This window comes from Trichoplusia ni, chromosome 9 (genome assembly GCF_003590095.1).
Source record: "Trichoplusia ni isolate ovarian cell line Hi5 chromosome 9, tn1, whole genome shotgun sequence".
Classification (NCBI taxonomy): domain Eukaryota; kingdom Metazoa; phylum Arthropoda; class Insecta; order Lepidoptera; family Noctuidae; genus Trichoplusia; species Trichoplusia ni.
The window spans coordinates 6964462-6989217 of NC_039486.1; the positions used below are offsets into that span (position 1 = coordinate 6964462).

At 35.9% G+C, this 24756-nt stretch overlaps 1 protein-coding gene across 1 annotated transcript in view; it reads left to right on the forward strand.

Moving 5' to 3' along the window:
- Nucleotides 1-11007: 11007 nt before the first annotated feature.
- Nucleotides 11008-24756, forward strand: part of LOC113497620 (cadherin-related tumor suppressor) — a 107602-nt gene continuing 93853 nt past the window's right edge. Inside the window, exon 1 of the mRNA XM_026877216.1 lies at nt 11008-16633. Coding sequence (XP_026733017.1) covers nt 11480-16633 — 5154 coding nt within the window. The 5' untranslated portion in view covers nt 11008-11479. The remainder of the gene's footprint in view (nt 16634-24756) is intronic.

Here is a 24756-nt window from a genome sequence, read left to right on the forward strand (position 1 = left end):
TATATTATAGAATTCTAGCCTGAAACTGGCATATTGCTAGGCAGAGGCATCCGCCCATACAATATATGTGTATATTGTTTATTAAATCTTTTAAAGTAGAGACAGATCTCACTGTTTAAAGTCGACTATACCAAGTCTAATCAAACGTGCTGGCGATTGCCTCGTCTCACCAAAAACTTTGTAAGTATCGATGGACATTTGTTACTCTTACACGTTAAACATTTAAATTATTGAATGAATTTAAATGAAATTTTACAATAATAGGCTACAATTTAAAAAAATCTTTTGTGAATTAACCAAAGCATCAAGTAAGTACGAAAAAATCTCAGATTTTTTTCTATTATCAGAATAAAGTTCTAACGATTAACAGGGACGTGTAGAAATTCTAAATAATAAAAACTAAAACATTTTGTACTACTTCAAAAATAATTCAACTTTCTGTGATTTTGAGAAACTGCGGGTAACACCGCCGGGTAATCTAGTTAATAAATAAAAATTAAAATACTGGCAAAGTAAGATAACGAAACTCGAGTATGAAGCGTGGGTGCCAAATAACACGAATGTTGTAAAATGATTACTTTTATGTTAACGGCATTTGAAAAAAAAAACTCAGCCTAAGGTATTTAATTATTCGGTTTTTGCCGGTCCTTTGACGCCTACGTGTGTCTATGTCTTTGTGGGTACGTTTGCGGCCTTTGGCGGTATTGCAGGCGATCCGGGCAAGGCCCCAGTTACAGTCATCTGTATTGATTAAAATTTGCTGGGTCAGCGTTGTGTATCAGGTAGATGTTTATCTCTTCGCTTTAAAGTATGATTTTAAAGCACATGGAGAGGCAAATGTAAACTTTTGTTAGATACGTACGTTAGCACCAACTTGAGTTGAATTATGACTTTATACGAAATTCTTTTTAAGTTTTACAGTCTGTAGGTTAACGAAAAACATGCGTGGGCATGCATTGAATAATATATAAAATTGAATAGTTTAAAAATTTTGACGATCGCATTTGAAAAAGTTTTCAACAAAATTCTAAAAACTATTAAATATTGATATTTTTTCTTTATAACTACATCAATTCTTCCAAAGTTTCAGTTAAAAAGTTCATTTATAGAAAAGTGAACAGAAATCAGTGCATACAATTTAAAGTAAATAAGCCGACACACCTTCCTTTCCTTTATAGTCAGTTTCAAGTAATACGGACACCACTTTTTAGTTACAACGATACCATTCCCAATTAGCTGTCATTTCCTGAGATCAAAAAGTTAAAATGAATGTCACATTATTATAATTCGAGAAATGTTTAGAAATGTTTTTTCAAGGGAAATGCCTGTAATTGACGTTGTTATCAGTTTCAGTATTTTCAGTTGTTATACAGAGTAAGAGGTCGGTCGTGGGCGTTCGCCGGGGCTCAGGACAGTCCCTCAAGCCTTTGGAAAGATTTCAGGCCTACGCAAAGTTCACCGAACTAAATCCTCCTTTCAGTGGCTCTTTAAGATTTTAAGAAAAATTACATTACAAACATGGGTCTTAGATGAGATTATTATAATAATTAATTGTGTAAAAAATGGTATTTTCATATTTTGAGGGGCTTTTAATGAAACTAGCTTTTGTTAGCGGTTCCGTCCGCAATTGCTGCGGTTTTTAGCTATCGACAATTTTGTTTTGTATCAAGAGTGAAAAGTGACAAAATCTATTTATTATTTTTTTCTTTTTAAGTTGTAGTAAGATCAAAAACTTAGTAATCTGCATTCGCTGGTCAACAAAACAGTTGCAAGATAGGCTGTCTTCCAACTAAAATGAAACTGTTTTCTCGTCAACATATCACAGACCAACATAGATATGTTTTTTTGGTTACTGGTCACCTCTGGCTCCAAAACGAGCAGAAACACTTGTACCATTATGTGTTACGTTTAGAATATTGAAGTACGAGTAATTCCTTTGCAACGATAAACAACAAACCCCGACATTAACCCACATGAGAAATCATGTAAGATGTAGTAATTGCTACTCTTCTTCGACAATTGGGTTTTCAAATCCTATTTCCCACCACCAACAGACAAGACCGAAACGTCAAACTTATTTTTGTGTCATGTATAAATAAGTTTCAGGGTCATTTCAGTAGTCAATTCCGCGACATTATTAAATCGAAGCCACAAAAACAATAAAAAATAGTGTCTGGTTATTTATTGATTGACATGTAGCATTAGCTTCAGTTAAAGAAGTCCTTAATATAACAGAGGCACTATGGCGTCTTAACCATAAAATTACCTGAAAAATTTGAAAGTAAAACTATTAATTTGGAATATTAAATGCCGCTTTCCCGAAAATGAAATAAGTACTATGCTGTACCGCCAATGACATCCGCGAAAAGTTATTAGGTATGCTACTTAAATTGATCCTCCGGAAAAGTGCGGAATGTTGCATTACTAGATAAGAATTTTGCCTTACATGAGTCACGTGAAATGTAATATAAACTTAACTTAGTCTATTTTTTTAGACAACTTATATAGAAATGTCACTCGGTAACAAGGGTTAGTTTTCAGGATAATTTCAGTAGGCTTAAAAGGTTATCAGTAAAAGCTATAATAAATACACAACGGTACTCAGTTGTTCAAATATTTAGCGTCGATCTTATAGTTTTTGTCAGTTCGACAGCAAGTAGACATTAATTTCGTTTTTGAGATAGGTTTTTCTTAAGCTATTTCATATGTATTATGCTATTTCTAATATATAAAATTCCCGTGTCACGATGTAAGTTACCGTACTCCTCCGAAACGGTTCGACCGATTTTTTTGAATTTTTTTATTCATATTGGGTAGGTCTGAGAATAGAACAACATCTATTTTTCAATCCCAAGGAGTTGCAAGATAAGGGTTGCTCACACTAAAAAAAAATATTTTATTTTTTGAACGATTTTTTTGCTTTGTAAGCTACGTTTGCTGGGTAAGCTAGTAATATTATAAAAGGGAAAGTTTGTATGTATGTATGTTTGTTCCTCTTTCACGCAAAAAGGACTGAACATATTTAACGGGCAATAGATAGTTGTACATTGTATCATCAGCGTAGCCTTTCCCCACCTGTGTTAAGGTCGGCTTCTTAACCTTCTTCTTAGGCTCCTTAACCCTGATACCTGGGTAACACGATGCTCATATATGTAGTATTGATGTTAGAGGGTTAACTTTTAAAGGGTGTAACCACCATACTTTTATTTAATAAATCAATATCTAAAGTTTATTTTACAAGTAGGCAGTAATATAGTGTCGTAACTACTCTAGGTGCAACATTGAGTTAAATCGAAAACTTTTGCTTCAAGATAATAGTGGTCACATATAAGAAGTGGAAATTATTACTTCCTTGTCTTTCCAACGTAAGTTAATTCACACAAAGAAAATTTAGACTACCTACCTATTTGTATTTGAAAGTTTTCATTCGATCATTAGAGGCTTTATTTCACCCTTACAGGTTATACTACTGGTAGTAAACTCGGTGAATAAAATTGATTGGTGCAAGCATGGAAGTGAACGAATGAACAATTAGATATTTTTGACGAAGTACCCTCAAAAAGTAAAAAGGAACAATAAATTACGTTAGTTTTTCCACTTTTTTTGCAGCCTATGGAGTCTTTCTTCATATGTTTGCGTAATTTATTTAGGTTAGGAAAGGCTGGCGGACGGACTCGCGACATGGAAGATTTCGTACACATAAGATAAATACAAACAATTTTTTTCAAAGTTGGTCACCTCTCATATTTATGGCCATACCAAGATCGAGCTTTTAGTTCAATGATTCTGTTATAGTGGCAATCGAAATACAAGCCAGAAGACACACGGACCGACAGAAGGACAAAGAACAGAATCTTAGTAATAGGGGTTCGTCTTTGTTCTCCAAATACACTTGTATACTAAATCATAAATAACGTTATTTTAAACGGTGTTTAATGTAGAAACGAAAGCATAACGTGGGTGCTATTGCTAATAGAATAGATTGTCCCCTTATGTGGAAACTAGTACAGCGGACTAAGTCCCTGCTCACTATTGTATATTAACATGTGTCGCTTACTGTACTGTATGGATCTTAGTTATCTGAATAAACAATTTATATTATTATTATTATAACGCATTCCAATGCAAGTCCAAGTACCAACATTTAAAGTAATATTAATAAATTCTAATTTTAAAACATTACAAGACAATTTTGACCAAACATAATCATATTAATAGTTTGTAAGTTTTCACTGGCACGTAAAAATGTACTTCTAATAAAAATACGAACACTCCAAATAATTGTATCATTACGGTCTAATATATTATAAGTACGTACAAATGACAAAGTATTTTAAGGTAACATGGGGCTGTATAAATGTATTCGTAATTGTGATAAAATTAATTCAATTTCACTCGACCTTCGATATATATTTACTCACGTATAACACGCATTTGTTTCCCCGAACCATTTCTATTATAGCACCAAATATAGAAATGAGCTTGACGTTACCTAATTAATATTCTATTCAAACTTTTTACGGGAAATTTTCATGTTTTTCCCCTTAATGTTGGTAATGACAAATAAATAGCGGTATAGTGTTATAGGTTCTTTAGAAACAAAATGCATAAAAAGTTATGAAGCAAAATAATGTCCAAAATAGGTTTCATACAAAACACGCATCCATTATTAGCTCCATCCCCTCTGTATAGTTACTTGCGCATAATACAATCATAAAATTGAAATAAAAGTATTTTCGTAATAAATTCTGTGGAACATTATTATCGAATATTCGTCGTTCCGGAAGTAATACTAAAGGAAAAGTTTCTCGAAACACATGAAATAGAGTTGCGCAGGTGGATGTTACTTGTCTTCTTCCCACATTCAAGATGCCGTATAAACCCCTCCCTTTCTGTAGGGGGGTAGCTGCTTCTATTTTTAGACGTGCCTGGTATACCCACTAGAAAATTATTGGACTTCAACTTTGCTCATTATTGTAGCGCAGACGGGCGAGGTTTAAAATAGAAATGGTTGGGTAATATTTGTAATAAGCACCTACAGTTGTGAAAGACAAATGACATTATAACGCCCCTGTATTACTTCGATTCTAGGAAGTTACATAGCGGTGGCAGTTAGAAGAAAACCAATTAACTTATATCCAATTTTGCAATCAAACTAATTGGATTGGTATATTATTTGATCACTATATTATGGTCTACGTCATCGAACCAATTAAATGTGTATTCATGTTTACTATTTTGTATTACGTTTTTAATATGAATGGTTTATTCGCGTAACAACGTAGTATATGGCGGCGGGCCCACAAACGAAATGATTCGCCGAAACTTGTTTTGGCTGTCTGCCTGAAAACGGTATGAAATGCCACAATGTGTTAGTGCAGACTGGCCAACGTAAAATTATTCGTAGTAAGAATATTTTCGATGTTTCTGCTCACTATTTCGTCGAGAAACATCGATACAATCATATATGGACAGACTTTTGTACGCTTTTATAACACCTAAACTTACATGTAATAGTAAAAAATGTAAATAACGTTAATTATTACTTGCTGAAAAGCCTTTTCTCCTTTTTACCGACTTTCAATAAAATTCAAGATTTCACTTTGAAATAACCTCCAAGTATAAACTAGACGACACTGTCTCTGTGGAAGACAGAGTTTTAATCAAGTATTTATCATGCTAAAATCGTTTTATCTAAACAATTCCGTTCTGTAAATATTATGGCATCGGCGGGTGCATCCCAGTCACGTCCCCGTTGAACAATATTGATTGCTTGCCCGAGTTGCGTCACAGCGGCACATTGACGTAAAATAAACGTCAATGCAACTAAATACGACAGTCTACTATTATAGTAAACTGTAGTCTTTTGTTACCCTTTATGTAATGTACAGTCATTGGATAAGCAATGTTTGTATGACAGCTTTTTGTTTCTTATTGTTCTCTTTCTTTTTTAAGAATACTCAAACTTCAGTTTTCTATACTAATTGCTTGTCTCTAGGAGTCCGAGACCGTCTTCATATAGCTTCAACAGTGGGCTCAGGCTTATTTCCATGTAAGATTTTGAGCATTGAATAACGCGCGAGATCGGTGCGCGTTAGATATTCATATTTGGTCAGCGACGTCTTAGAATGATGATTAAGAAATGAATACAACTTTGAATGATTCAATTAAGTATGCACTTGCCTGCGCTTGGACCTGCCTGCACCTCGTGCATACACAACAGAAACAAATAAAACCCCGAGGCCCTCTGTCACCACATAAAGCAAAAACTTATTGATGGAATGGTCTAATTGACTAAAAGTAAGTGATATTCCACTTTTACTTAAAGGGATTTTATCATCATCACAGTGACGCCAGGGTGTCATATTTTATATCTCGAACATAATAATTATCTAGTTCATGAAGCTAGTCCTTTATTACCGGGACTTTGTTCTAACATTAAACTAAAATTCAAAACGAATGTCCTTGGCAAAAACTACAATATTGACTGTCAAATAATTCTAATTTTAATTACTCCTGTAACATATCTGTAATCTGTTCTGAATGTTCGCATAAGTGTATCTCACGACAGTTTAAGCAAAGAAATAATTACAAGGAAAGGTGAAGGCAAATCAATGTATGCTGAAAGAAGTAGACGAGATAGCGATTGCACCTGAACCGTGACTGTTTTCAAAAATATATAGTTACGTTCCAGGCACTCAAAGTCAACCTTTATTAATTGAAATGGAACAGAAGGACCATTATCCACTCTTCTACATACAATGGACCATGACTGTAATTGTAATATCCCCCTTTATACCTACCTATTCAATTTGTACAGCTACGAGTGCAATATCGAGCCGTTCTGGCCGGCCACAGCAAAGCCAAAGGTTATCCTTGATCTACTTTCCAACTAGCACAGGATAAACTATATAGTACAGCCGCTTCGCTTCAGATTACGGTCCAATATTATCGTTAAGTGGTAACAGATGGTGCTTTGTTTAGCAGCAGATAGATGGTTTTAATACTTGGAAACTTAGTGGATAGAGCAAGGTTGTCATAACTGAATTTGAGAGAGTTAGGGGTAATTAGATGTTGGAGTCATCAATCCATCAGCTTTAACGGTCAATAACTGGATCTGATCTTATTAGATAAATGCAAGTATAGACCTTATTCGAAGATAAGGAACTTTCCGATATTTTCTTTTATCCTTCGCGTAAATGACAATTGAACACTTCATAGTTCTTAAAAACATTGATGTGTGCGTGTAAAAGTGTACACAGGTAATGAGAGTAAATTTTTTGGGACCTTATTTTTCCAATAATTGTTTCCTATATGCATCTCTACAAAAATTGTTTAAATAAAGATTAGGTAAAGTTTAACAAAAGGCTTCTAAGTTCATGGACATGGAAATACAAATATTTTGTTTCATTTTATCTTATTAGTACTGAGATTGCTTGATTTTAAATATTTTTAGCAAAATAAATAGTACATTCACACCCAAGTATTAGAGAAAGAGATAAATGAATAAAAATAAAGATGGCGCCTCGATCCTGCTTGAGGCACGGGCTCTGCTTATAATCATTCTGTTTATTACATCAGTAAGATTTAAAAAAGTGACGCGTGCCGCGTGGAGAATGTTTTTCTCCAATGCCGATAAAGATGTTTCACTTCATAAACTAGTGTACTTTTGAATTTGGATACACAAATGAAAATCGATTCCTCCTTGCAGATAATTACGTACTAAAAAGAAATAATAGTTATTAAATGTGTTCTATTTTTATATACGTATCCAAATAATCATTTTTTTACTGCACTTCTTTTTACAGATATTTGTACAATTTCTGTATAGTAGAGTCGATAAGTAGAGATAGATGTGCAATCAATATTGAAATAACTTTAGACCAATATACATTAAACGTTCTAGATCTCTGAGAGGTATACGCAAGTTCACTAAGAAGACGTCTATATCTTTATTTGCACAGAATCTCCTTCAATGTCATGGACGTTCACGGGCAGCGTTGATCACCCATCTTGTTTCACGTAAAGGTCACTCAGGCAATCGTGTATTGTTTCATACGTTTCTATGTGGACCAGATTGCTGTGATTACGTGAACTCGATTAAAAATAGAAATGAGAACTTACCAACCCATAAAGAATATACTATATTTGATAGCTAATCGGACAAAGTGACGTCGAATAATACATCAAAATCTTCTTTGAATAAGAGAAATTAAGGTTCCAAAGAGTGTCTACACTATAATCCACTATTATAATCAATACAACATGCGTATGGGTATTAATCAAGCTATGGCGGACTTGGGTTTCAATCCATTCATGAATGTAAGTGCTGACGTCAGCAGCTTCCCCCTTAGGAGGCGCGGTCCCCCCCTCGGCACTAGCGCACAAAAGGGAGGGAGGTGTGACGTCAAGCTTTCATGCAACAAGTGATAGGTACCTAGGTATAGGACATGGCTATTTTTAGACTCCCGAAAAAGGCTCAACCACCTTTGGAAGTAGGTTGTGTGTTATGAATTCATACTTGATGTAAGATTTACTTATTTAAGTTATTCGTTCCCTCAGGTAGCACAGAATCTCATTTTCTGAATGAATATAAACCTGCTAAATAACTATGTAAATTACTGAGGTACTGTGTGAATTATGTCAGATCAAATAACGCGTTGTTGAATTGGCTGATTTAATTATCAGGTTCCGTTTACTGTGGCGTGTGGGTGTTTCATGACCTTTACTCTCTGAGCTGCATAAAGGTCAGATATTCAGTTGAGCTTCTAAAAATATTTTGCAATAAATATTGTGTGGGTGGGCGGCACCTGGTTTCGCATTGATTGAAATATTTGAGTCTAATACAAAATATATAAAGGCTATTTTTCAAAGCAATGCTGCAATGCTTTAGAAAAAAAGATGATATTTGACATAGCGAACAAGATCCTTTTTACGACGTCACCATCCAGTATTGCCAATATTATAAAATAGCATTCTTCTTTGTTCAAATTGTACTCAACGTACATATTGTCATTAAGAAAGTCTGAGTATAAAACCCTAATACGGGCTCAACCCAGGGAATTGAAATCGTTAATTGAGCTTGCGACTAAAATGGTACAGTGGTCAAAACCTATAGATATTTTAGTATTTTATTCAAGACCTAAGTTACCTCAACAGTATGCAATTTAAAAATAGGTACATGATCGATAAACGTAGACGCAATTGTCATTCCGTGGAGACGAGATTGGACCTCCTTCCCTTAACCACCCGGCGGCGCGCGCCGCATCGCTATTTACCCAAGAAAAATAAACTTTAGCAGTTAACAAATAAAGTAGAAAATATTATAAAGCACTTAAACCAGATACGCCATATTAATTCTGAAGCGAATCTATTATGCTCTTCAGTTTTTATTGGAAAAATGGATGATTACTTTTTAAAAATAAATTAAAATTCTATTTATGGTTAAAGGCGTTTTAGAGCCCAGTATTCATAAAAATAATTATTGCCGTATTACTTATGTTTATTGTCAATTGTTGACATCAAAAGGCTTGTGTACTACCTTTTTTTTAAGGCTTAAGCCATTTCTCTCTCAGTCTGAAGTATTCAAGAAGAGTTTGGTGTATATTTTCAGTAGCCGCACATATTCCTTAGTGTGAATGAGTTTGCCCGTAACGCCATCTATCGTAAAGGCTGGAGTTAAAAAGAAAGCTTTACCTTCAAGGTTCTTCGTAGCTGTAAAATTGTGCTTTTCGTAGCTATGTAAACAGGTCGGGATATGGTAGTTTTCTAAACGTTATAATTTTATTATATTAATTCCTATTACAATTCACGTATAAATACATAAAAAGTTATGTTAAATAATTTCTTTACATCATAGAAGTTTGTCAACGCATTTCAATAAATGTTTAAAATACCGCCATCTATGATAGCGTAAGCGAAACATTAGAAGCTTTTCTGAGCAACCGAGCTTTACCTCTAGTGCAAGCTTTTTATGATATCCGACAGGTGGACTACAAGTACACACGAGAGCTTTTCTAAAAGTAACAAATAATAAATTAACATTTGTGGGTACACCCTTGTTGTTGTAATTATAAGCTTTATAATTTTTTTTAACAAGTTAGGTAAACTAGCCAAGCTTTCAATTTTACAGATTGAAAAATTAAAGTTGGTACGAAGTACGAAGTGTTATCAAAATATTGTCATACATGCAATAAGTAAGTTATACTTCAAAAAAACATTATTTATCCTGTTAAATGATTCGTTCGGATTTCTGTATTCTATTTATTTTTCTTTAAAATTCATATTATTATGTTGAAATCAAACTCATTTTATAATATTAAAATTCTCGTAAAAAAATAAATATTGAAAACATTGTTACGAAAGTAAAGCGAAATTTAAAATTTCTATGGCATCTTCCATTAATTACATCAATAAAATTAAACAAACAGCACCAATTAAGTCAGTGTTGTCAAGTTGACGCGGAAGTAACTAGCACACTGCTGTCTGCACAGCTGACCGAAAAGTATGCGCCCGCGCATCGTCGTAGCCTCATATAATAGACATCAACGCACGCGCATCGTCTGTGCTAATTATTGTTAAGTAAGTATTTTGGATATTGAGGAATCAAGTTTTATGTACGTGGTCCTTAAGATAGTATTAAGGTTTAAAATTCGCGGTTCGTTGAAAATGTCTAAAAACTTGTTATTATTAAACAATAATGAGATAAATTATAAAATGAAATTAAAGTAAAAGAAAAACGGTTACTGTATAGCAAACCATTACAAAATGTAAACGAAAGGATAATAATAGACAAACAGTTTCAAAAACAAATTGACGCCTCCTAGATTTTACAAGTTTTAAACTAAAGTATTATACCCAATACTTATGTGGTTACGTTTATATTTGTTTACCTGTGCTCCTATAAGCATTTCTTAGAATGGTAAGTAACTCGTATCGAACAATAAATAGTAGAATCCTTCGACGTCCATTATCTCGGCATCATCATCACGCAGCTACAGTGGAAGCTTTCAAAGCTGCGGGGGAGGTTCGCTGGCCGGAGGGAGGGGCGCGGGCCGCGTGGAGCCTCCGCCTGCCAGTGCCGCGCCGACTGCGACGCCGCCCGCATGCCGCATCCGCCGCGTTCGACACTTATCAAACATAACAAAAACATAACTGAAAAGTGCTTTCAAATTGTGTTGCGTGTTATCGGGTGACTATAGTGTTTAGATTCTTGTTTAGTGCTACTCGGGACGTACATGTTAGACTACCGTAGATTGTGTTTTGTCACGTGTTTACGAATGAATGTGACGGCGTAGGCGCAGCCGCGGCGGGTCGCACTCTCCGTGAGATATTCGTGCGCGCGCAGGTCGTCGCGGCCATGCTGCATACCTGACGAGAGCGAGTGCGCGAGTCTGCGCGAACGGGACACAGCGAGTGCTCCCGGCGCGCGTCAACTTTCGCTGACGAAGAACAACCCTGCGATGTTTTTGTCGGTGTCATGACGAGGATGTGGCGATGGCACGTGGCGCTGGTCGCGCTGGCGGCGCTCCTGGGCGCGGGCGTCGGCGCCGCCGCCGAGCAGATGCAGTCCCGCGCCGTCGATACCGGTGTCGACCTTCGCGTTCTCGAGGACCAGCCCGTCGGTACCATCGTTGGCAGGATCCCCACAAAACCCGGTTTCACCTATCGTTTTAATGAGCCGCCCAAGGAATTCATCCTCGACCCGGTGTCCGGTGAAATCAGGACCAACTTGGTGCTCGATAGGGAAGCCGTGGACCGCTACGCGTTCGTTGTGTTATCCAGTCAGCCGACTTATCCTATAGAAGTGCGATTACGGGTGACAGATGTGAATGACAATTATCCGGAATTCCCCGAACCGAGTATAGCGGTTGCGTTTTCTGAAAGTGCCGCGGCCGGGACAAAGTTATTGCTCGATGCGGCGACTGATATGGATTTAGGAGAAAACGGTATCACTAACGATTACAGAATAGTTGATGGTGATAATGAGGGGAAGTTTCGGTTGAATGTCACCGTTAACCCAAGTGGCCAAACATCATATTTACACTTGGAAACAACAGGAAAGTTGGATAGAGAAACAACAGACTTTTACATCCTGAATATATCAGCACGTGATGGTGGTAACCCACCTAAGTACGGGTATCTCCAAGTGAATGTTTCTATACTAGATGTGAACGATAATCCTCCTATATTCGATCAAAGTGACTTCTCAGTGTCTCTAAATGAGAGTGTACCACCGGGGACCACAGTTCTAAAAGTAACAGCCACGGATAGTGATTTAGGTGATAATAGTAAAATTACCTATGAAGTGACCGATACGGAACGACAGTTTGCAGTGGATCCTGAGTCTGGAGTGATAACAACAGCCAAGAAGCTGAATTGCCCTAAGTATTGTAGTAATACTACTTGTAATATGACTTGTGTTCTAACTGTTATTGCAAAAGACCATGGCGTACCTCGGCAAGATGCACGCACGTATGTCACAGTCAATCTCATTGATGCCAATGATCATGATCCTGTCATAACGTTCACTTACGTTCCTCCTACAGCAAACTTTGCAACTGTAGACGAAAATGCTAAAAATGGGTCACTTGTAGCTGCTATAACAGTAACTGATTTAGATGCGGGTTTAAATGGTATTACAAGCATAAGTATAGTTGCTGGTAATGAACTTAACCATTTTCGCTTAGAAAATTCATCCAGCGTGTATATAGTACATGTAAATGGTGTCTTAGATAGAGAAGAAATTAGCAAGTACAATTTGACTGTAGTCGCTACTGATAGAGGATCACCTCCACGTACAGCTACCTCATTTTTAGTTATTCATGTTAATGATGTTAATGACCATGAGCCTGTGTTTGAAAAATCTGAATATTCTGCAGTTCTCACAGAGCTTGCTCCTTCTGGGTCTTACGTGGCCAGTATAACAGCTACTGATGAAGACACTGGAGTAAACGCTGAAATATTCTATGACTTTTATGATGGAAATCAACAACAGTGGTTTTCTATTGATCATTTGACAGGTTTGGTCACAACAAAATCAATGTTGGACCGTGAAATACAAGGTACGGTCGAGCTGAACGTTTCAGCAAGAGACGGAGGACCTAACCCTAAATGGGCGTATACTAGATTGAAAATCACCATTTTAGATGAAAACGATGAAGCTCCGTGCTTCTCTCAGCCACAGATAAATGCTACACTACATGAAAATATAAAGCCTATCAAGGAAATACTCATTCTGACAGCATCTGATTATGATCAGGGTACGAATGGATCAGTCTCATATTATTTACCATCAAGCATAGAGAGAAAATACCCCAATACCTTCATATTAGATCCCATTACGGGGCAACTTAGTACAGTGATCGAATTAGATAGAGAAAGAATACCTTTGTATGAACTTCAAGTACTAGCGAAAGATCAAGGATTTCCTCCACAATCTTCTACTGCCACAATATTACTGAAGGTTCTTGATGTTAACGATAATGACCCCATGTTTTACCCACAAAGGTATATTGAAAGTATCAATGAGGACTTGCCAGTGGGCACGAATGTTTTACAAGTGAAAGCCTTAGACCTGGACGAAGGTGAAAATGCTAGAATTATGTACAGACTGGAAAGTGGTGGTGACGGTTATTTTGACATAGAACCGTGGACCGGTAATATTGTTTTGCAAAAAGATTTTAGAAAAGCCCCGGAAACTGTTTACACTTTAAAGATATCTTGCAAAGACAAAGGAAACAGACGTGCTTTTGAAGACGCTATCGTTGAAATAGTAAAAACATCCCAACGTAAAAATCTACAGTTTGATGGTTATAACGGCTACACATTTAAAATTCTTGAAGATGAAGGAACGTCAAAGGCAGAGATTGGACGTTTAGTAGGAAAAGTAAATGCCAGGATATCTAGTGATACAATATCATACTACATTTTGGAAGGGGACCCAAAACATATCTTCAAAATGGACGAAAAAACCGGAGCAATCACTACTGATTCTAATGTAGACCGTGAAGATAAGATGACTTACCATCTCAAGGTTATGGCGAAAACGGGAGTAGCCTTTGGATTTACTACAGTAAACATTTCCGTTCTAGATGTAAACGACAATTATCCTATATTTATTGAAGACAAGGATGAAATACACATTCCTGAAAATATGGCAGTAGGACAAGAAGTGTACTTTGCTAGAGCTACAGATCGTGATTCAGGATCGAACAGAACAATCTTTTATACGTTGAGTTATAACCCTGAAAGTAACTTTCGGATATCAGAAACTACGGGAGTTATTTATTTGAACAAACCAATTTCAAGTGAACCAGGTACTATCATGTTTATTGAAGTAACTGCTACCGACAACGGAAGTCCCTCCTTAGCAGCAAAGCACTCCATATCCGTTGTTATTGATGACGTTAACGACCACACCCCTGTGTTTGATCACACGTCATATGAGACATCTCTACTTGAGTCTACATTAGTCAATACAAGATTTTTCGCAATTTCGGCGTCTGACGCTGATCTAGGAGCTAGCGGTAGAATATCTTACTACATCGCGGAAGGAAACACTGATGGAAAGTTTGGCGTATTCCCAGATGGTTACCTATACGTCAAAAGCCTTCTAGACAGAGAAGAACGTGATTACTACTCGTTAACGATAATTGCGACTGACTACGGAAAACCAGCAAGATCTTCCCAAGTGCCTGTGGTTATTCATGTCTTAGATGAGAACGACAATAGCCCACAATTTACTAACACCACATTCATATTCAAAATTAAGGAAAATGAACCACCTGATACTTTCGTTGGAAAGTTAACAGCTACGGACAGGGACATCGGTCGCAACGCAGAGCTTACGTTTTCACTGCCTATAGCGCAAAATGATTTTAGAATAGACTCTAGAAACGGTTTCATAAAGACATTGAAATCATTTGACAGAGAAAGCTTAGCACAAAATAATGGTCAAAATTACATAACCTTAACTGTAACAGTTAGTGATAACGGTAAAGTTAAATTGTCCGATTCTGTACGAGTTACGATTTACATAACAGATGTCAATGACAACGCGCCTGTCTTTACGCGTACTCCGTATAAGGTCGAGGTATCTGAAGGTGCCGCTGTGGGAGCTTCTATTATGCGAGTGTACTCGACAGATGCTGACGAGGGATTGAATGGTGACATCTACTATAAACTGATAGGTGGTGATGACTTGGGAAAGTTTACCTTAGATGAAGCTACCGGACAATTATTGATTAACAAACCGTTGGATCGCGAAACAACTGACCACTATCGCCTGACAATCATGGCACATGACTCTGGTCAAACAATACGCCTTTCTGCGACCACAACAATTACAGTTGATGTTTTAGATGAGAATGATAATGCACCGGTGTTTACTCAAACTCAAATGAAAGTGTCGGTACTAGAAACTGAACCGGTAAATAAAAAGATAATACAATTCCATGCCACTGACGCAGACTTGGGTATAAATCGAGAACTGCAGTTTTCCATCTCATCAGGGAATAGGAAAGAAGCATTCTTTATCGACAGCTACTCAGGCGAGTTGTTTTTACACAAACAATTAGACTACGAAGATTTAACTTCGTACGTATTGAACATTACTGCGACAGATAACGGTAATCCAAGTTTATCTTCAAGCATATTATTTACCGTAAATGTTATCGACGCAAATGACAACGCACCCATCTTTACTAATACGGCTATTGTGCGGCAAATCCGAGAAGGTATTCCTAAGCACACACCAATAGTGACAGTCACCGCAGAGGACCCAGATTCAGGCTTAAATGGTAAAGTTTATTATTCGATCACGCACCAAGACCCTAATGACAGCAAGCGGCACTTTGCCATAAATAACATCACTGGGGTCATACATACTTTACTACCTATTGATAGAGAAAGTATAGACACATTCAGAATAACCGTTGTCGCTTATGATAGAGCAGAGCCACCATCGGCGAGGCTATCTGCAGAGAAATTAGTTACTGTAATCGTGGAAGATATAAACGACAACGCTCCAGTTTTCGTATCTATGAATGCAGCCGTGATCAACACCGAGAGGCTAGGAAGAAGTGCCGGCCGTGGAATATTTATCATGAACGTTTTAGCCCGTGACTTAGATTCAGGAACAAATGGATTGGTCACTTACAAGCTTATCCACGGTGGCAACGATCTATTCGATTTGCACCGAAGTAACGGCGCATTGACTTTACGTTATCCTCCTGCGACACCGGAGGCTCGCTGGAACTTAGTCATAAAAGCTACAGATGAGGCAGTGTTAAGTGAACAGAAGAGCACTGAGACCTATCTCACAGTAATTATGGGCGGTGCAGACCTGCAAGGTGTCACCTGGACTAATGTAGGTTCGGTATCCGTGGCTGAAAACGAACCCGCGGGTACGGCCGTGTTAAACTTGACTAATAACTATAAATCGGGCTTAGAATATTACATAGTGAATGTGACCGGTGATGGTAGGCAAGTGGACAGGTTGTTTGACATAGATTCTTCGTTGGGAATACTATCCACAGCTGTGTCTCTCGACCGAGAAGCCGGCGTGGACCGGTACGAAGTGGAGATATGTGCAGTGTCTACAGGAGCACCGCTAAAAACGACAACGACTAAGGTAAGTTTAAAATAAAATAATATAATTAATTGGACATATTGTATGGTCGCATCGAGTGATTTTTAGCGTTGTAGTACAGTTAACAATTCAAAGGGAACAATCCAATTAACTTGGCACAATCGCCGGTAGAGACAAAACATCGGCACCGTACTGTTGTTAAAACAAAAATAAATAAAAAATGAATGCTCGTTAGCGTATGTCGGCCGGCGCAGTCTAATCGGGGGCTCTAAATTACGATAAGTCGCGTCTCGCAAACGATATCGGAACACTCGTTCTGAAACCTTCCAAAGATTAACTGTAGGTAAAACATGACTTTTGTTTGTAACACGTATCATTTTATTAGTATCATACACATTATGGGGGAGATATGAAAGGCTTGCCAAGTCGTGGGATGAGACGGACTACGGAAAAAATACGCAGAACATCTGCTGATATGAATCGCAGGACAATATTAATATTGTACACTTGTGATACTTTGTCGCAAATGATGGTTACTTATATAAAGTTAAAAATCTCCGTCCATTGAACACAAGCCAGCTCAGTAATAACAATTTGACCTTCAATCCCGAAAAAGCCATTTTGAGTCACAAGTTTTAAACGCAATTTCGTTATTTTGCGAGAGAAATAAAAAGTACCTAAAACTGGTCGTGTGCTCGTAAAAGATCTCGTCACATTACGATTACGATATTGTACCTCACCTTTGACGTATAAAACGCTGGACCTCTGACATACGGGTGGGGTCCGTCTACACTACACAATACATTTTGCGATTCCTTTCCTTTATTTAAAAAAAACACTGTTTGTTATTATTAAAACAACTTAAGCCAATTGAAATAATAGTTTCCATTCACCAATAAACTTCATAAAATATACAGTTAATATTTTCGCAATAAAGCAATGAGAGCATGTTAATTGCAAAGTTCATAAAATAAACATAAAAACTTCTTTACTGATAAAAGTTAGCATTTAAATAAATTCAGACCGGATTAAGGGATACACAAGTGTTGGTTTTAGTGCAAATAGCGCCTTTAAAAAAATGGACTGGAAATAGATGGATACGTTTTGAATAACATGGTTTGGGAATATTTTAGTGGAAATGATCAGGCGGCAACCGTAATGGTCCTGTCATAAAGTCGTTTCTTACGACAACAATAAAACAGTGACTTCGGGGTGATTCAATGTAAAAATCCTGCACGGCGTCGTAAATGTCACACTTTACGAATTATTCTATTTAGGAAGTACTTTGTTTAAAATAATCGCGTTATTTTTAAAGTCCGCTAACACATAAAACTGGCAAGTTATTTTATATTGGCACAGCCGTTATCTTTAACGGGCGACCGAAATGTCCTCAAAGTTACAGTAAAATCTTTAGGAATTGGGGTAATAATGTAAAAACGTATTAAAATCCGAGGCTCACTTATTTGAATATACGAATCGAATATGTTACTTAATCGAAGGCAGGCGATTGGTCGAGCCGAGTGAGAAGTGTCACTTTTACTACTCAATATATTGTCGTAAACAGTACTTCTTAACAACATTTTATTTTATAATGGAAAATCTCGTTATATTCAGTCGCTGATTTACATACAATTAGGGAATGCAGACGTTATTTGGCAATATTTTGTATTATGTAAAGATAAAGAGTCGTCTTACCTTTATCAAAAGTGTTCAGAATTGCATGAATATTTTATTATTGGGATAAGAAATCTTCGCCAATAACGATTTTACCATAATATGCATACATGTCTTCTTCTCGTGCTTATAAGTTATTGTAAGAGTTTTAATAGTTACAGTATTAAGTTAATAAAAATTAGATGGTCCATTTTAATTCTGTAATATTGAACTTTTTCGTACAGAGCCTAAATAAAAAAGAATGTGTGCATCAACTTAGAGGTGTCAAGTATGAGAAACCGACTCCAATTATTTTTATGATTTTAATCTGAAAAGTGGTCAGGTGCGGCCTGACGCACAGCGCACATACCCGAGCGATCATGACTACAAAACCGTTACGGGTCAGTTGACATTAAATTTAAAATAATTAAGTTATATCGCGTAACGATGTGAACCGCGATTACTGGTAAATAGAAAATCTTTTGTTTTAGGCGTGTTAGCTATGCGTGGGGATTTGTAAAAAAGATATTATCAAATAGATTACTCATGCGTTACTGATCTCATATCATGATAGGGCTTTTTTTGTTTCTATAATACATTGAAGATAATGTTGAAAAATGTAAATTTAAACGTGATTCATGATTTCGGTATCCTACTCCAGTAAATTGAATAAGAGCAGTATTCAGACACATTTCGTAGCCATAGAATTCTGAGAATGCATTTAGTGTCTTTGCTCAATCTCCAGTAGTCGTGTGCAGTTACGGCCGTCTCAATTATCATTGCATTTTTAATGGAGCCCGCCATAAAATCTTTGGGGGGTATGATTGTGTGAAAAGGAGCGATTTAAGGTAAGAAGGGGAGGGGGGTGACTATCAACCGACACCGAAAGCGCATTAGGGCGCCGGGCTGCATTCCCGGGACTGATTTATGCAACTTGCACCCGGCGGCGCGGCCATCGACACCCGCCTTAATGAACGTACAACGTTACGTTCTACTGTGAAATGGCTTTCATTATTTCACGCCACTACTAATAGTCCTGTGTCCTAGCGGCGCGTTTAACCCCCGATTTGCGTAATGGTTTCTTTATTCTTTCTTACCATTTAAAGATTATAAATATTGGTAGATGTGGATGCGAAATGTGTTGGAATGTTGGATTTTATGTTTACTATTTGTTAAAGTTTCTTTGTCATTGATTAACTGGTTGCTGAGTATTCTTTTAACTATCTATTGAAGATCTTTCTAGGTCAATATTATAAAACAAAATAAATTTTAACTTTATTTCTAATAGCAGATTGCAGAATCTTACAGAATATTTCGTCAAAAGTAACCGTAAAAGTTTATCGAAAACCTGTACAACCCTGAATAACAGTTTTTGCGAATTCCCACATTAGAGCGGAAATTACATTCTTCAGTTAAGACACAAAAATCATTGATTTGAATCGACAGAGAGCGTTGCTCGGAATTACCGATTTAAAGTCGGCTGTTTTTAACTTATTAGCGTTTCGGTTTTTTATCAATGAATTTATTGGTGGCCAGCGCAAACGTGCCGATTGGACGAAAACTTTAAATGTTAAATCAACGTTTATTTAACCTGTTACCCCGCCTAAATGCGTTCCGAGGCGCAATTGATAACGAGTTTGGGTGGCACGTCCTCTAAGAGCGTTATCGCCGGGAAAAAATCACTTACCTTGCTTTCCAAAGTCAAATAAACACAACTTTTTGTTATATCTTAAAAAGCATTAAGTAATTTCCGTTAATTTTTTTAATTTAAATACCGAAACGAGTGGTATAAAATAAATTTATTCATTATTAACACTTCTTAATTGAATAATAATGGAAATGAGTGCATTCATGTTCGTTGAAATCCTCTCGGCTGTTAAATGTTTGCAGAGTCTAACAAGGCAGGAGCCGTTGGGTCGCGCAGATTTCCTAACGTTAATGAGCTTATAGTGACAATAATAAACCAATTATAAAGCTCGTGTCACGCGACTAGCATTTGCCATTATATTGGTATAATCGGCGAGATAACCGGTGACTGACAAGTTGCCGAAAGACGTCAGTCGTGACTTGACTTGAATCGCAGTATCCTTAGTGAAATCCTACGCTGCACCGCTGTACCATTTGAGTAAGTTGCGTAAATCAGCGAAATCGTGCGAGCTTTAACTTTAGTTCGGTATCAAATTACTTACACAGCCCTAGTTGCTTAATTCTACAAACTTAACTTAAAGGATAAGTTCGTTTTACAAGCCTTTGAGAGGTTCGATAACATTTTAAATAAAAGTTAAATGTAAAGCTAAATTAAGAAGGGTAATTGAATCTTAGTATTTATGTACACGACTTGAAATAAAGATGTTCTCTGACTGTTTTTTCTTCTTATTTTCAATGAAACGTGTTCATAAGATGGTTTTGATATTAATTTTCTATGCATATTCAATTAGGAAAATAATTAAAAAAATATTTAACTAACACATTACCTTAATATTATATACTATATTTAATTAACATACCTAGATATCTATGTATAAAAAATGTTTAACAAGGTCCAACAGACAAACTATGTCGATAGTTTTGTTGGACATTGCATCAGATTTAATGTTCTTATCATGTATCTGTTTAATAAATAAATAAATATATAATAAATAAAATAAATAATTATGGAAATCAAACTTGGACTCTTTTACTTGACACAAAAAATTATCTCATTACTACTAGTCCTATTGACACAATACCAGTTATTCGTCAGAAATATCGTTAAGCGTATAAAACATAGCTAGAAACGAAAATGGAGATGAAATATGTGGAATTAAAGAGAAAGGCAAATATTGTGAAACCTAGTACCAGACATCTTTCCTTTAAAGGAGGCCCTATCCATTGCAGGGATTGATACTATAACTCATTATACCATGATATACTTTGTGTTAGTATACCTATAGGATGATCTGGTATTGGGTATTTGCTCTTTATTATTACATTTATACATATAACTAGCAAACGTTGTTTTGCCGAATATTTTTTTTCCCTAGTTGTGTGTATTTTTAATGCCACATTATAAAAAAAAACAAACAATGTAGTCCAAAAAATAAAATTTATTTATTTAGTGTGGGCAACCCTTAACACTTAGGGGTATGAAAAATAGATGTTGTTCCATTCTCAGACCTACCCAATATGTATACAAAATTTCATAAGAATCGGTCGTACCGTTTCGGAGGAGCACGGTAACTAACATCGTGACACGGGAATTTTATATTTTAGATTATATACGTTTATGTTCAATATAATGTAGAGGTAGAACTTTTGTCATTGTTGGGTTCATCTCAGGATATACTGGGTACTCTTTATAGTAATTATTTTCTTCGTTTAAAATGACGTTATTTGTATTGCACACAGTACACAGCTATAGGCTAGAAATATTTCGAAAAATAACGGTTATATGCAAAATAAATAATGTGCAAACCAACAAAATATTTAGTGGTAAATTATTTTAGTCGTGGTGGCCTTTCAGTTCTTGTTACTGACTAATCATCACAGAAAACACCGTTAAGAAAATGGATCTTAAATATTGGGACCTAAAATTTCCAATCCGCAGTGACTTAGCGTAGAGAAAAAATAATAAAATAATTCCTTAGCTGTGGGAAATGTATAGACTGGTTTTTACGTTATTATAAAGTTTTTTTGATAATTAATTTAAAATTTTTGAATGTTTTTCGTCATCAATATAGTATGGCAATAAACAGTCTTTAGTATTTACACATTTTATTTTTAATCATCAATGTAAAAAAGTATTTAGGTAAAAGTATTTCGAACTTAATTTTATACCTTAAGACTATCCATTTTAAAACGTATTACGTAGCAATCATCAAACTTAGTGACTATTAAGAAGCTTAACAGGTTTTTAAAACAATAAAATATAAGAATTTATAGTCAAGCGCTGACAGAAATGATTAGTTTATAGTAACGGTTTCCTGTCAATACTGACACCTTCGTCAGTGCTAATTTTTTGTTTATAATAATTGAAATATCATTCATACTTATGTAAAGAAACAGGACATGATTATATCCATTTTGCATTCCAAAATAGTTTTTGAGAAAAAGTTAACACACGGAGATGAGATTAAACATTGTGAACAGACAAATTGATCCATCATTTTGACTTTACAGCACTTTTCATTGATTGCTGTCAAGTTATATGTCTATAAATATTTTATTGTTGCATACCAAACTAGTATTGCCGTCTAGACTCTTAGATCATTGATTTATGGTCTACAATATAAGATTATTCATTTGTCCATTGAAATATGGGTGTAATACAATATCGCCGCTTAAAACAAAATGTTAATGTTTTATTTTATTACGTATTGCTTTTTTGTTATCCAATTATTAGTTTATCAAGTTAAAACAACCACTGAAATACTTTAAAATCTAAATTTATGCTGCCTTATATTGGATACCGGTTGTGGAACATTAAATTCGTATAAAATCGAACATCGTCTACCAAAACTGATATCGACTTGTATTTTCTAATATTCCAACTTTTTTGTACAAGAAAGGCGGAATACACGAAACGAGTTATTTTACCAGACTCAGTTTTGAGATCCACTTTCAAATGGATCTAGTCGACATTTTTTATACAGAAAGCATTTTATTGAAGTACAATAAAGAACATGTTTTTGTTCGGTGTTTTAAAAAAGCCCCACTTTTCAAAAAATCTAAAATATACATACATAATATTATCTAAGCTTATATTAAGATTCTGAATGTATTGCATGTGTACGATCAGATACTGTCTTTTCACTATGAGACTATTTCTTAACACGTTCGTTTATCACAAGAAAACATAGCGGCAATAAATTATAAAGCTATCAGGTGTGGTTCACATGTCGGATTAGTTTTTCACGACTTTGGATGTAGAAAATCGGTTTGCGCCACCATTGCAGATGATACTGTGTCTAGAGAAATCGCTCACTTCATAGATACAGTTTATTTGATCGCTATGAGACCAAGAACACTAGAGTATTTATCAAAACAAGTCTGGTCCCCATATAAGGATTAAGCCAATTACATTTTGATATAATATCTTGAAACTTAGTTAAATTAATAGACGCTATTAGTTATAATTACTTTTAATAATCTTTGAGGTATTTGCAGGGAAGTTTGTTATTCATTTATTTATTGCAGTTTAAACGCACCTTAGAAAAACTAGTAAATATAGATATTAAAGTAATTTATTGATATTATAATTTCACAGTTTAGTGCGGATTGGTTCTAAAAAAGTTTAGTGACTTCTGAAATATTATATGCATACGTAAGCATTCTTTATTATAATTAGGTATTGATTATGGAAGACGTAAATGAAGTGAGTGAGTATCTAGCGTGTATCATTTATATATTTTCATTTAAATTTTATTAATATGATTAGATACTCAGCTCTGATAAATTGGTCAAGATTATAAAAAAAAAACATATTTGCTATGTTTGATTGTAAAATTTGTCAAACTTCATGTTCCAATATTTTGTTTGGAATTAATGCGGTGATAAGTTTTCATATAATCGGCGTCATAAACTGTTTTTATATACAGATTTTATTGATAGGAATGTGTGGTCAATCTATTGCTATCTATTTTCGCAACAATTTTTCAATATCTGTCCATAATCACAATACAGATTGTTTCTTGACAATCCCTCGGCGAGTCAGCTTTCTTATCGCTGTTGACTATAACGACCAGTGAAGCATGACCTGCCTCGTCTGCCCCGGCATTCCTCACGGAGACCTGCGCGGGGACACTGATCGGCCTGTCATAGGCCTTGCTTAATTGGACAGTTTATATGTGTGCATTCATGTGAAGTTGAACCGGTTCCTAGTGGTTCTGTTGCTTTCTACGTCATACATCGGTGTTTATGTAGGGATACTTATGAGATCGGTGTGTGTATGTAGTTCACAAGTTGAACTTGTATGAAGTTTATTATGATTTGTGTATCATTGGCGAAGGCGCGATGGGAGTTTAGCTGAAGCGAGCTTGTAGCTGTCGTCTTTATTATGTTTATATCTTCGTTGCGACTTTCCGAGTTGCTAGACGAACAACAACGTTATAGGACGCGGCCATAGCTTAGCTCAGGCACGCATGTCTTGCTTTCTGCGGAAGACCGGCCATCTTTAACGAACATCTCATTATATTAAAATGCTTTATCGAAGCTGTCGAATAAGTAACTCCGAGATGTCGTTAAACAAACTTCAAAATGTAAAGCTGTCCGATGAAATAAAAACATAAAAATAACCCTTACGGAGTAATTTATGTGTATTGATTATTCAAATTAGCTAAACCGAATGCATGGAATTTTAATCTGAATGTTCAAAAAATTATAGTGTGTTTATGTACGTACATTGCACAGGCGTACCGATTTAATGTATAACGAGATTTAAGATTCGAAAGATATATTGTAGAATTATAGTTACCTTCCTGCCTGCAGGTGATTTGTGTAGAGCGCAACTTAATTTTTAAATCACATAGCTCGTG